The sequence below is a fragment of the Blennius ocellaris genome, assembly GCF_963422515.1.
Source record: "Blennius ocellaris genome assembly, chromosome: 19".
In the NCBI taxonomy this organism is placed as follows: domain Eukaryota; kingdom Metazoa; phylum Chordata; class Actinopteri; order Blenniiformes; family Blenniidae; genus Blennius; species Blennius ocellaris.
The window spans coordinates 9,832,308-9,846,689 of record NC_137668.1 but is presented as its reverse complement, the minus strand read 5'-3'; the positions used below and the strand labels follow the sequence as shown (position 1 = coordinate 9,846,689).

General features: G+C 43.0%; 1 protein-coding gene across 2 annotated transcripts in view; it reads right to left on the bottom strand.

Annotated features, from left to right (window-relative positions):
• Positions 1-14,382, bottom strand: part of prex2 (phosphatidylinositol-3,4,5-trisphosphate-dependent Rac exchange factor 2) — a 102,266-nt gene that overhangs the window by 56,719 nt on the left and 31,165 nt on the right. For both annotated transcript variants that reach the window (XM_080515070.1, XM_080515071.1), the window contains exons 10-17: positions 13,751-13,892; positions 9,003-9,103; positions 7,418-7,521; positions 7,275-7,324; positions 4,199-4,274; positions 3,317-3,389; positions 1,905-2,047; positions 1,519-1,611 (exon numbers count right to left, since the gene is read on the bottom strand). In XM_080515070.1, coding sequence (XP_080371196.1) covers positions 1,519-1,611; positions 1,905-2,047; positions 3,317-3,389; positions 4,199-4,274; positions 7,275-7,324; positions 7,418-7,521; positions 9,003-9,103; positions 13,751-13,892 — 782 coding nt within the window. The remainder of the gene's footprint in view (positions 1-1,518; positions 1,612-1,904; positions 2,048-3,316; positions 3,390-4,198; positions 4,275-7,274; positions 7,325-7,417; positions 7,522-9,002; positions 9,104-13,750; positions 13,893-14,382) is intronic.

Here is a 14,382-nt window from a genome sequence, read left to right as displayed (position 1 = left end):
AACCTCATTATTCTCTGCATCATAATAAAAAAAAAACCAACTACTCGTTATACAGTATAGGCATAGCTTTTGTCTGTCAACGGGATCTTGTTGTGGATTTCATCACGCTGGATTAAATATTGAAGAGAAAACACACCCAGAAAGCTTGTCTCTGATGCGAGTCAGACCTTCCAGGCTCATTCATTGCTTCTATGGAGCTGGAGGGAATTATGGGTCATGTGCTCAAACTGATCACATTTGCTTTCAAACTGCTCTGCCCCATTTTCAACAAGCAGATCAAAAGCTGAACACCAAAGCACAAATATGGCCCTCCTTCACTGCGCTCTATTCCTGCATGAAAACACTAATGGACTCCTTAAAATCACTCCACCGTGAAGCAGGTTCAATTTCAAGAAAACAGAAGTTCATAGTTTTCAGAGATAATCATCAAGTCCGTTTTTAACAACAGAAAACTTTCACCGACCGCTGAATCTATTACAAAGGCATCAAAGTTGCGCATCTTCTGGAAAACAAAATCAAAGCTATCACATTTGTGGCTTTGCAGTAAATTCCACATGACTGAATGGAAGTAAAATGCATCTTTTCCAACATAAGGCCACCAAGTATTAACCAGAGCTGCACAGTACCTGGTAAACCTTTTTTAGTATTTGGATAATAAATACTAATACTTTAGAAGATGATGTTCCTCTAATTAACAAAAGGCCATGAAGATCCCCCCCCCCCCCTGTTTTGGCTTGTTTTTGCTTCTGCAGTTCTCATCAGCATTTCAATGAGGAGCACTTTGTTGTTTATTTTCATTTTGGATTGTTGTGCTTCTGACTTCTGCACTGTGGCCACCATGTATGTAAGCTATAGGGCTGACATTTGATTCAAATGGTTTTAATCTGTTTTTTGCGATTCATTATTTGAAAAATGTGTCGTTTTGAATTTGCAGAGTAGCAATGTGGATTACATGCAAAGTTATTGCATATTTTTTTTGATAAATAGATTGATATTGTGATAATGATAAATTTGTGAAGCCTTAAGATGAACTTGTGTTTGCGTGTTGGCTTGTTTTATCCCATTCACGGTCCAAGATATTCTCAATCTGGTGTTTAAGGCTGCCTAATCTTCAGCCTCACTTTAACCAAAAGTGAATCTGTTCAATGAACCTGAGGCAAACTGAAAAACAAAAGTGAGGCTAATGATTTTTGGCAGGTGGTCAGAATAGTAAGGTTTCACAATCCCCTTTCCAACCATTTCTCTCTCAAGCCCTCTCAATTTACTACTCTCAAATGATGCAAACCTCTTGTTCAGTTTCTGATTTGCCAAAAACTTTACAGTGGATCCAAACACTGGAGGAAGCAGGTTTGAAAACACAGCTTCCAAGGTCTGACCGAGATTGTAGAAATGATCATTTTTGTGGCTTTCTTTGACGCGCAAATCTAACTAAACTCAACTTTCTGTCAGCTCATCACTAAACTTCCAACAAAGATGTAATTCACACATATATGCGCACAGACGTGTGAGTGATCTCACCTCGGCTGGGGAGCCCTTCTCCACAGACTTGATGATGGGGACTCGGTTCCTCTCTTCCAGGGTGAAGCCGTAGCCTCCATCGCTGGGTCTTATCTGGAAAACAGCACGTCTCTCGTCAGCAAAAACACCAATCCAGCAAACCATTTTACTGAATAGGAAGACACTGGCAGAGACAGATAGCAGACACGGTCCGACTCGCTCACTCCCGTGAAAAGAATCATGCACCTACTTACTGAGGTATAAAAATTGCTATTATTTCTTCCTCACGCACGCATGCTTCATAATGAATTGCCGAGCTTTTTGTTTACTATTAGACGTGGATAAATGAGAGCAAGAAATGAAGATGCGAGCGTTAATTCTTGAATAATCCAACGAGGAATGCTCACCAGGAGAGACTTGGTGATGACGTTTTCGACTATTTTCAGGTCGTGCTTCATGGGTTTGTGCTTGGTGTTTGAGCCCTCCATCTCCTCGTCGGCAAAAAAACGAAACAGCAAGGGCTCGTCCTTGAATTCACTCTTCTCCAACACTGGAAGAAGCCACAACAAAGTATGAATATCAATACACCAACACAATGTAAATTATTAACTAATTATTGTTTATTAACTGAAAATATACTGTAATATATATATATATATATATATATGATTTGCAGCAAAAGCTACAGCCTTTAATGTGACTATATTATATTTTTTAGCAAATGGAATAATGTAAACAGACTTTCAATAAAGCGTCAGTGTGCTGTGCAGACACTGAATTACATTCAGCAATAATTCATTTTGCATTAAGTCTTGAGTTAAAATGATTCCAAGGGTGACCACAATGGTTTCCCATGCCAAATGGAGCATGCCCAAGCCTTTCAACATATATATAAACCATATATGTCCCAATGCACAAATCACAAAACACTTTCAGGGGGAGGGGAGACCATTTTCATGGCAAACGTTCCCTTCTGTTTGAAGCCATTCTCTGCGCCATCATAACGCATCTACCACAACTTTAATTCTAAAATAAAAAAAATAACCCAGAGGGGAAAAACAGAGTTTGCCTCCGACATTCCCTCACTTCATTGCCCTCAAGATCAGATACGGAGCCAATGGTTTTAATAGCTACGTCGTCAGGCCAAATAACTTGTAGGCACGAATGGTAAAATTGCCCCGTAGGCCGTGAAGTGAAGGTTAGTTTGATGGCCAGGGTTGTTATGTTCTATAGATGTGCTGGTAATTTGTAGTGTGAGGCCCGAACTGCGGGTTGTTAGAAGGAGTTACATCATGGGGGGAACGAGGAGGCACGCCGTGACTCATGCTGCAGCGTGTATGATGTGGACTTTGGCATGAGGGGACACGTGGAGTTAAAAACAAATCTGACTCTCATAAACAAACTGTAACCATGGCGACTGTCCATTCTGTGTTGAAGACTGACAAACATCCACAGGAAGTCTGCCAAGTTCTCAAGGCTGGATTAAACCGCTCATGTACCAAGTGGCTGTAATTTAGGACATGTGGAATCTTATGCATGGGGCTAATGATGGCGTACAATCACGCGTAAATTTATTCGCTGGATTTGGGGGGGAAAAATTCTATTTCTGCAGCGTGTCAAAGGAATTCTAAGTGGAAAATGAAAAGAGAACAAGGGTGGTTGTGTTCTAAAACAGGAAGTGAAATGCCAGCCGCCCTCTGCACGGTTTCTCCACTCAACCCCTATTTAGGATAATGAAGAGGATTCCAATGTCAAGCAACATCGCAACTTTTTCTCTTCTCCAGTCTGTTGAAATCCACAGCTGTTAAAAGTGCCGTACCGTGATGCATGAAGCCATTGTCGCACAGCTCCACCCCCAGAATCAAAGCCTCCTCCCGAGTTCTGCAGTCTCCCTGCACCAGGAGGAAGAAGGAGAAAGAGTTGAACACACGGGAGAAATAAAAAAGATTTCACCTCAGAAGGAGTCGGGTGGGGGTTAAGCACAGGAGCACGAGAGGAAATAAAGGAAAAGCAGACAAGGAACAAAGGAGATTGTGTGTTCGGAGACCAGTCGAAATGCCACACTCACACCCTTCCTTTGTTTCTGCACCCAAAAGCCCCGAGGCCAGCAGAGCCACTCCATGCCCTACCTCCAACCCTGCCAAAAACACGTCCAGACTGTGCAGTGTGACACTTCTTCAAGTCCCACCGCGGGAGTGAGAGCTACTCTACTGGCCTGGGTCAAACACATTCACACAGACAGACACACATCCAGACACCAATATGTAATGTCTGATAGATATTTATATCCGATGTTGTCATCCTGTACTGAGCTATCAATCTGTTAACCTCAAAAGCTTCCTGTCAGAGTCAATAAAGCATAGCTGTACGATCCATTCTGCTTTTCCCTCTTTTGTTTCCTCTTGGCTTCAATGGGAGCCTCCAGCCTGATTTTTGATTCTCTCTGCTGCACATTTCAAGTGACTGACCGACTACAGCAACACCCACTTCTATCTTTCTCACTTTTTTCAACTCGCCAGTGTTTCCAGAGGGCGAAAATCTGCTTTAAATATAAACTGAACCCGGCTGATCTAAAACATCCTTGTACAGATTAAGATTTGGCAACAAATCTGTAATTAATACCATAGTATGAATAAAATCACATATGTGAGAGAAATACAAACATAAATCACATTGTGAGGAGATGACGTTGTGGACTTACCTGCGCTATCAGCCAGTCTATCAGCTTGTTTGCCATGACCACTGATTTGTAGGTCCGTAAATGATAGTCCTTATCCCTGGATGAGTACAAAAGCAGACAGTTTCACTGAAAGGACTCGGGCTGCTCTTATTTGAGCATCCACTTAAAGTGTAATAAACTCACGTAGTGGATGTAGAACAGTAATTGCTTGGTCTATTTAAACACAATGCCAAAAGGAAGGCTAATAATTCCCACTGTCAACGAGGCCCAGGCGCTTTTCAAGCGCTGGTAGTGGCGTCATAAATCTCAGGGAGTTTCTGACAGTTGCCGAGAGCATTCCTCAGAGCAAAGCTGGTAACGGCCCCGGCAGCGCTCGGCCCCAGGGTGCCCTGGTGTCACTCTGGTGTGGCTGATCTCAGCGCTACCCCCACAGCCACCCTCTGCCAGACCCCGAGAATGCCGTTTCAAATGGAAACCGTAACTTTCCCATGAACGCACGGGCCCTCCCCGGAGACACGCAAGGGGCCGAGCCGCAGGGCCGGGAAAGTCCAGAACCACCGTGACTTCCACCGCTTCCACCACATGCAAACACTCGCTCAGACACGCACGCAACCCCACGTACACACACGCGCACGCGCAGTTCAGACGGGTCAGACGGGGGATTGTGAGCCAGGCCGACGTCCACAATGTGAAGCGTGAGAGGCTGAAGGCTGTCCTGTTTCCTTCACAATGAAACACACTGTTACGTAACTGTATTAGACAGCCCGTGTTGGTGTCTGATGAGTGCGGTGGAGCCGGCATGAGCCAGTCAGGCGTGATGCCCTGCCGTGCCATGCACAAACCGCTGTGACCCGAAGAAACAAACGGTACCCTGCACTTTCCCTGAACGGGAGACCTTCGTCAGGGAGATTTGGGCTCCGGTGGCCGGTGCACAGTGAGCCTGTCAGAGTGAAAAATTGAGGGTAAACAGCGGACCAGTGGGCAGCCATATGTTGGGGATGGGCAAACAGCAGTTTGAGGAGAAACAGAGGGAAAGGTCAGGGAAGTGGTTTTTAACTTGCTGTCCAAAAACAGAAAGTTTGCGTTGACGCGCTGAAACCTGGGGCATGGAGTTTAAAGTCAAATATGCGGAGAATTTCGAAAGTTTTAAGATTAAATCAGGTGGTCGGAACTGCTAAACGGCCCCTGTTGTTTATCTTGAAAATCCTTCCCATAGAGCCATGAACACTGAAAGTCTGGAGGACTCATTAGCATAATGAAAAAACTTGTCAACATTTCGGATGTTGAACTGAAATGCCAGTTTTTCCATTCCTTGTGAAGATAATTTATGATTGACCTTTGCTGAATTATGTCTGTTTGCAGTCCCCGTGTCTGTGCACTGAGAATTTCCTCTCATTATCTCTTTAAATGTATAACTATGTGTACACAGCATTAACCTAGAGAGGCTGTGCAATGCAATCCCCTGGAGTGGAGGGAGTCAGACAATTCTTGTTAGCAGAGGGGGGGGCAAGGAGACTGTGTTGGGGTGCGGGGGGGGGGGGGGGGGGGGGGGGGGTGCACTCCCTCTTTTGCCTCATCTCTTTTGCTCTGCCAGGAAATTCCACCTAATTAGGCAGGGACTGGTGGCTCCAATTAGACCCCAGCATTCCCAGGCCCTGTGATGTATTGTACCCGACTCTGAGCAGGAGCACACTGAGCAGAAACGCTGTGCAATTCCTGCGCACAGTCGTGACGTCAAGAGGTTTGACCTCAACACAAACGCCAGCGGGTTGAATGTTCACGCTCCGATCAGACACACACAAATTCATCCTTCGGGCTTTTTCACAGTTGGATCAAACAGAAAGACAGAGGAGCTTCTCAGCTGGAAAACATGAAGGATCGGCTTGCCCCCCTCCCTCCAGCGATGGCACACAGTCTGGAAGGGGCGAAATTAAAGCTCTTCTTCGGGCAACTTGAAAACCAGCATAAACAACCAACCTTGATCTTTGCAGTGAAACACATTAGTGGATATACCTCAAACAATGTTCAAACAGAATTTAAAAGGATCAAACCGAAGCAGATCAGCAATTTACTCCAAGTGAAGAAATCTGACACGACGAGTAAGCATGATTCTTCGTTTGGGTTTTGGTGACTTGGCTTGATGAGTGTTTGTCTGACATTGCAGGATGTCACTTCCAGTCTCACACACGAACAGTGTTGGACGACCAGATTGATGATAAGCGGAACTATATCTTTGATTGTGGATTCAAATCTGTTAAACAGTGAACTGCTAACAACCAAAGTGACACTAGAGCTACACAAAAACAATGGCTAGTAAATGCCTGTTTTGGATCACGTGCCTCAAACTGCATTAAGTACAGTTATTGAAATACGGGCTCAGCAGTAGCCTTAAAATACTTTTATAGACATAATCCAAGCTGATTATGTATGCGGAAAACGTCCACGTTACGCCACAGAAAGCTCTAAGAAACACGGGTGGCAAGAAAATTGTTTTATCAAATTACTTCTTGGTCCAACTATCATGAGCGATTAGTACAGATTTACAAAAAAAAAAGTCATGCCGGGAACATTAATGATATTATTTTCCTTACATACATTATTAACAAATAAAACTAAATCCAATCCTGAAGGATATGTTATAAATTTGAGTGTTTTGTCAAGAGGATGATGTGGTCGATCTACTAACACCCCATAAAAAATCCACACACATTATTTTACATTGTTTACAAGACCTTTTTCACAACAGGCTGTTTTCTCCACAGCATCGGGACAGCTGTATCGAAATATCATACTTCTTGGTGATTTAAGATTTAATAGATTCCAACTTCTTTCCCACATGTGTCTGAAACCTGGCAGATAAAACCTGCCATGCTCCATCACCCACAATGGCCGCCGCACTCCATCACCATCTGTGCCAACTCCTTACAAGTCAGCTCCTCTTTAAAAACACTGAGCTCATAGTTCATTGGGATATTTCTCTCCCCTGACTGCTTTCTGGCTTTGCTATTTTTACGTGAAAAAAAATAGAAAAAACAGATGGTGAGCTACTGTAGTTTCACCTGGTTTGGGGAAAATAAAGGGGAAAATGGCATCTTACCTTATGACAGGAGTGAAGAGGCTATGGAGACGGCAGAAAAGCCGAACACCCTAAGCATTAAAAAAAAAAAAAGAGGAGGGTGTCATGGGTGTCAGTTCAAAATATGATTTTGATTAAATTAGTGCCCACTGTTGCAACGTTACCTTCGATATAACATCATGCATGTCGCTTCTGGGGTGGTAGGTCCCGTCGTCGTAGCGGAAGCGATACAACACAGGCTCAGGTTTGAACTGGTGCTTGTCTGTGACTGAAAAAAGAGGGTTTTTCAAAACATGCGGCGGTTTCAGACAGATGTGCCAGAATGAAAAAAAAAATGTGAAAAGTTTCAAACCTCATCCTGGTTTAAATTTGAAAGTATAAGAGGTTTAAAAACATATTGGAGTCAAGAAGGGCCTGCATGGAGAAACAAGCTTTGCAGACAAGAGCGGGACTCAAACCTCATACAAAGTGGTCACAGATAACACAGCTGCTTGGAGCTTGCTGCTCCACTTCTTTAGAGGACTTTGTCATCGACGCCGCAATAGTAATAACAGCCGGCTCTGTGCTCTTGGCTGCGGCCGTGCAGGTTCCATTAAAGGTTTTTATGAAAAGATATTCTATGGTTCTTCACATGGGGACTTCTAACTGCTCTGCGACGGAGCTCTGAGGGGCTCCGAGTAATTCCTCTCTGACAGGAATGGCTCTAAAACCCAATCTCGTTTCTCCGTGAGGAAGTAATAAAGTACCCCAGAGTGATTTAAGACACAACTTGACTTGGAAAAAAAAAGAAGAACAAAACATGCACAACACCATATAGCGTTTAGTATGCCTGGATGCACAGCGTTAGCCCACTTAAGCCTGCGGCCCAAAACACGTGTTCAAGAGCCACAGGAGATAAACTGGGGGAAATTATTACACACACATGGAGAGATCAATGTTTATAATCCATTATTTAAACTGTGTGTGGAGGGAGTGCTTGAACCAGATACCTCGGAGGAAGAGGGCAGCTGCATGTAGACCAGGTCTGAGAACTGTACATTTCTACTTGGATGAAGAACATTCATCGGGCAAAACTATAAGTCAGGCCCAGGCAATTACAGGATTTTGAATATAAGACTTCATCATTGCTTTAATAGCTGATTAGCTGTATAGTGTAGGCACGCATCAGTGCACACATACAAATCACACGTGCAAAAAAGTAATCAAGCTTAATCAAATCAGGCAGTTTTTTGTGTATTTTTGTTGAGGTTTTCAGGGGTCTGTATCTCCCTCCAGAGGGAGGCAGGGTGTGTGGGTGGGGTCCGTTAAAATACAGCTGGACTATCTTTTTTTTTTTTTTTTTTTTTAAGATATCTTTGAGGTGGGATGGTGGTCTGTCATGATGAGTTCTGCCGCCCTCGCCACCTGCTGCACGTCCTTCCTGTATGTCACAGCTGGGCAACCACACAGTTGCAGCAGCAAGTCGGGAGGCTGTCTGTAGCCGACCATAAGCAGGGGACGAGGGAGGCGTGTTTACTCCACACCAGATGTTTCTAACCCGGGTCTCGGAGGAATACAAGCTCCAGCTTTTTCCCTGCTTCAACAACCTTGAGTTAAATGATTGGGTTATTACCCGTTTTGTAAGTATTGACACAACTATAACAAGCAGGGCACGGCTGGGAACCACAGCACGGTTTGGATCGGGAGCAGAAAATTATGGTAAATAAGGCCTCAGAGTGAGAAACCAAAGAAAATACATGCAAAACTAACCATGGTGGATGATGCCATTCTCCAGCAAAGCTTGACCCAGATGAACTCCTTCCTCTGGGTTGTCTGTCTCCCCAATTTCCATCAGCCACGATACAAACTCACTGGAGAAAAAGCAGAAATACAGAAATAAAAAAACAATAATTTTTTTTCGCATATTCTTGGCAATATTTCAGCCTTTTATTCCTATCCTCTCATCACTGATAGGATTTAGCAAAATAAACTCTCATAAACGTAACTTTGATACCCTTTGTGAAATTTAGAACAAAACTTCCAGATATTGTGTCATCATCATCTCATCTTGGAAAAAGGGGCGAAAACATTCATACATATTTGACACATCCACATCCCAGCCATGAGATGTAAATAAATCAAGTCAACGGTGTCAGAGGAGGAAAACGGCAGAAAACAGTCAGACTTGAAAAACAACTGCGCTTTTTATGTCTTTCCACCAATAACATTTATTCTGACCTGATGTGTCTACGAAAAACAAAACATCATCTTGGCAAAGAGGAGTCATTCTCTTACGTAGTTGGACGGCAACATGTGTTTGTTAACTCATTCAGCCGGGTTTGGTTTAGTTTAATCTTGTTTATTTTAGATTTACAATATAACACTATCAAATACAAAGACTACACATGCGTCTTGGGAATTCCTCGTTGGGATAATGACAGATAATTTTCGCTCTGCCTCATTTACAACTGGAAAGAGGAAGAAACCAATCTCTGTGACAACAAACATGACATCTTAAGTTCTGATGAGCTAAACGGAGAAATTCTTCGTAATTTTGTGTCTCAGATGGACAAAGATCGAAGAAGAGAGAGAGCAAAGGACAGAGTAAGAGGATAAAGTGAGGGGAAAAAAAGAGAGAGGGCTGATTATATCTTCTATGTCCTGTCTCTCCACAAAAGCCAAACAAACAGAGCCAGCAGCTCTGGAGGAATTCACTAGAACTCACTTCCAGGCCATGATGGAGGTGTCCGGTGACAGCGATGAGCCAACAGGAACCGCTTTAAAGACATTTCTGTGCAACGAGTGACCAAACATCCCACCTCCAATAATGTACACTCCTTAACCACCCACCCTTGACGTCTTTTCTCTCCTCAACAAACCACAGAGGGAAAACAATTTGAAATTGTCCGTTTGTGGGTGGAAAAAAAAAACACCAGAGACGCTGGACTGTGAAGGTCTCGTGGCCTTATGCTATGTATGAGCTAAATAGTTTCGGGCAATTCAATTAAATATGTGGGTCTGTGAGAAATTGGGTGAATCAAATCTAATGATATTTAAGGCTCGTTACATGGGGACAGTGAGCCTGTTTACATGTGTGCTAAATATTCAAATCAAATTTCTGGAGCAATCAGATTATGGAAGTGATCATGTAAAGCATGTGATGTATGAAATCAGAGAGCAGCAGTGATCGGATCGCAGGAAATTGGATTAACACGCCTACATTTCTATCCAATCGTCTGTTGTCTTTGTCTACCTGTCCATCTCATTTCTTTACGTTTTTCTTTAATGTATGCATGCAAAATAAAAGGTTTTAAATGTAGTTACAATGTAAATTTGTCAAATTTGTCATCAAGACATGAACCATGAAGCCAATTATAAAGAAACGTTCTGGATCAAATTACTGTGAAAACTCCCCCCAAAAAAATCTTTGCGAACTGTTCCATCATGCACGTTTTTACAAACTCACCCTGACAGCATGGTTTTGAGATTAATGCTCGTTTGCCAGCTTTCATGGCAGCATCACCGATATCTCAGTTCGGGTCTCAGTATCGTGTTGCATCTTCTACTCCCAAGAAATACAATACGTTTTCTTGATCATTTTTACAATTTGCTCCGTGGTTTGGTGCCTCTCGGGGGCCTGTTTTGGCTGGATGGATGGATGGATGGATGGATGGATGGAGCTTTCCACCATTTCACAATTCTCTGTCATAAAAGTGATCAGTTTGTTGATATCCAGCCTCTCTGGATCGAAATGTAAGCCTCATATATAAACATGAGTGTGAGGGCGACCATGAACTAGAAGCTGGAACAAAGATGAAGGAGAGGGACAGACTGCCTGCTGGCTATAACTTCATGTTTAATGAACAGAGCGGCAACAGTCTCCTCATGTAACTTTCAGCAAGAAGGCAAATAAATTCGTATTCAGTTAAGTGTTGTGTGACACTATATTATCATCACATTTCATGCAATATCAGTTTTTGGCCCCCAAAAAATTGTCAAGTGGAGCAGCTTTGTGTGGAGGTATCCGTTTCTATTTAGTTTAGTCACATTCATCATTTATATTCTGTTAGAGAAAGAGATGCACTCAAGTAATGTCAAAAAGAACAATTTCAACAAAGATGTACAGCAATTCCTGCAGGGTGTCCAACCTTTTCAGTAAGTGTTCAAAGAGATTTCCATCAACATCTGTTATGACAAGCAGTCCCTGGTGTGTGTCACATGTAGAGCATGCAAACACTTTGTTTTTCTGTTCTTTTTCAGTCTAAAATGGAATGATAACGTCAGGCTAGGTGGCTGTCACACACATTTCCTTTGATGAATTACTCTGATGCAGAAAGAGAAACCGCAAATAAGATTGTAGCATTTAAAGGGGGAGGAGTTTCAGCCCCCAGAAATAGCCCCGGGTCTTAAAAAGAAAAGCATTAAAAAAAAAAAAAAAAACGAGGAGGAGGCGTGGAAGAGGAATAAAGGCGAAGAATTTCACAATGGAGGGAGTGGGCCGAGTTGCAGCCATAGGCAATGTGGTTTTCATCAGAGACACATGATGCTGGTTCCCATTCTCCAATTACGCCCACGCGTAATCATCTCCCAAAAAAAAATCATGGCAGACGGGGGGGGGGGGGGGGGAGTACAGACGAGGAAGAGGCGCGTCTTCACCCACAAGTGGTCATCCAGGTGTTGGGATCTTCCCCGAGCTGCGTTCCTCACACACAGCCTCCTCAAAACTCAACGGGATGACCAAGTGGCATTTGATCCTCTTTAAACTTTTTAGCTGACAGATCTATTCCTCCTCCAGACCACAACATATCTGGCGATGTCTGCATGGAGCGAGGAATAAAAGCAACTCCTCACTCCGAACCGCCGTCCAATGAAACTCAGCCGCAACTATGTCCAATTAGACTTTTTCATTGTTTCCTATTCTCTTGTTGCTTTTAAAAATAGCACTGATATTAACATCCCTGTTTGAGTGGTTTTCAATGTTGTTATTACCAGTTGAAAAAAAGCATTGTAACAACTCAAAACTAATGGAAAACATGGGCCATTCCTTAAAGTACAGCGGTGTTTACATGGCTAATTTGTTCTGGGATTTCAAGAGTTGAGATAGGAGCGCTGTTTAAGGAACATCCAGCCAAGGCCGTCTTGTGAAAGTATTCAATTTTATTTCCAACACTTTTCAAGTTACACAGTGTCACCGCTCTATAAAAAGACTTCTGGCCGTCACATACGATTCTCTTTTTCAGGCTCTTTGGCTGCAGTCAGATGTTTGCACATTTTATTATCCTAATCCAGCTCTGTCACCTTCTCAGTCACAGTATCTGCACTCCCCACATTGGCCCACAGTGCGGGGTGGATTAATGCAAACTTGTGCTGCATGTGAAGATCGGACCTCTTTCCAGCCTCAGGAGAGCAAAGGGGTGCAATACCTCATCAAGATTTCTCTCTGCAAGCTTTGAAGCCGGAAGAAAAACAGGACGAGGAAGACTGAGAATCAGGTGCTTCTGGTTGTTAATACAGCAGACAAGCTGTGGCTCACGTACATTTAATGATTGCAGTTAAAGTCTGTACCCACAAATGATCTGATTCTCAAACACTCTGCAGGAGATCTAAAGGTTTTGCTCATACAGCCTGAGATTCATCTCAACTTGTTTTGCCGATATTTGCCTGAAAACCTGGCAACGTGACAATATGACACCAAATCCTACGTAATGAAAGAAAGTGAAATGGGGACATCGTCTCATGCATACTGGAAAAAAAAAAAAAAACACCCCCAAGGACAGGGTTTTGAGCAAATCAGCTTTTACAGCAAACATTTACACTTATCAACAAATGCAGAGTAGTTGTGCATATTTAGACTCATTAAAAGTAAACAAGGATGGTGGACTGATTAAACTCTGAAAAGACGGGGGGGACACTGTAGGTAAGCAATGACACGGACGCATAAACAGTGTATCCTCTGCAGTAGCTACCTCACGGATTCCTCAGCGGAGAGCTTACTGTAATCTAGCATGGGCGAGGGAGAGAGCTGGCAGTCCGCTGAGCCGCACAGGGATATCTCCCCGTGATTTATGACTGGCATTCAATGGCCAATCCGTCCCCAGACACCACACCAATAATCCTTAAATAAGATTCATAGGCTAAATCTGGCTGGATTTGATTTTCCCATGACTGAGGCTGCAGATATTCATAACACTCAGTCTCCTGGACAAAAGACACCGATTCTTTCTTCTTCCCAGCTGTTGTTTTAAGAAGTTCCTGCCAAAGATTTTGCCAAAAAGGAAAGCTCGATTAAAGAAACAAATCTTGAGTACAAAAGAGTTCTGTGTAATCCAAAGCACCCTCTACCTATTTCATTTTTTCAGGCGACATGCCTTAAAAAGTGCAATTATATAAATTTGCTAAAAAGCTTATGGCAGTATTATCCAGTTTGTCACTCAATTACTCCGTCACAGTCACTGAAATCACACTGGCTTTCCCCCCCAAAAGAAAAATCAAAGAGTGGAGTTCGAGTTCAGCCTTACCTTCCCAGGAAGCACTTGGGGAACGTGGTGAGCTTGCGTTTCCGGTCTTTAATGAGGTTCCCCTTGGTCATGAGGTGGTAGAGCTTCTCTCCCTTCTCAGACACCATCACCCACGTATCCTGCTCCATGCCGAGCCGCAGACCTACCGGGGGGGGGGGGTGAAAAAACTATCAATATCACAGCATTAATAATCTTTGTGCTTACTGCCTCGACTGTGTGTGACATCAATCGCACACTGGAAAAATGTAATTCTCCTAATTCTGCAAAACATTATTAGCAGAGTTTTTTTGGTGTCTGAGCTAATAGTTGTAAACAGTGTTCATAACTGACCTTCACAAATGTTTAGCTGCACATCTAATGAGCAAAGGAGGAACAGAGAATACGCTGGTTTTGCTTTGTGTTTTCAGTGTGAAAAGTAAAATGTAATGAATCTTTTCAAAGTAAGAGGACTGGGGGGGCACTCGTGAGTTTCCAATGTGCCCTGTGGATGTCTTCTTCTAGTCTGTTTCCTTAATTGAATAGGATTATATAAGACTACACGCTGTATAACAAAGATTTAGAGATCCAGTTTTCCATATATAATGCAATTATTTACTGGATTTCATCTTGTCATGTCATTGATACATATATTC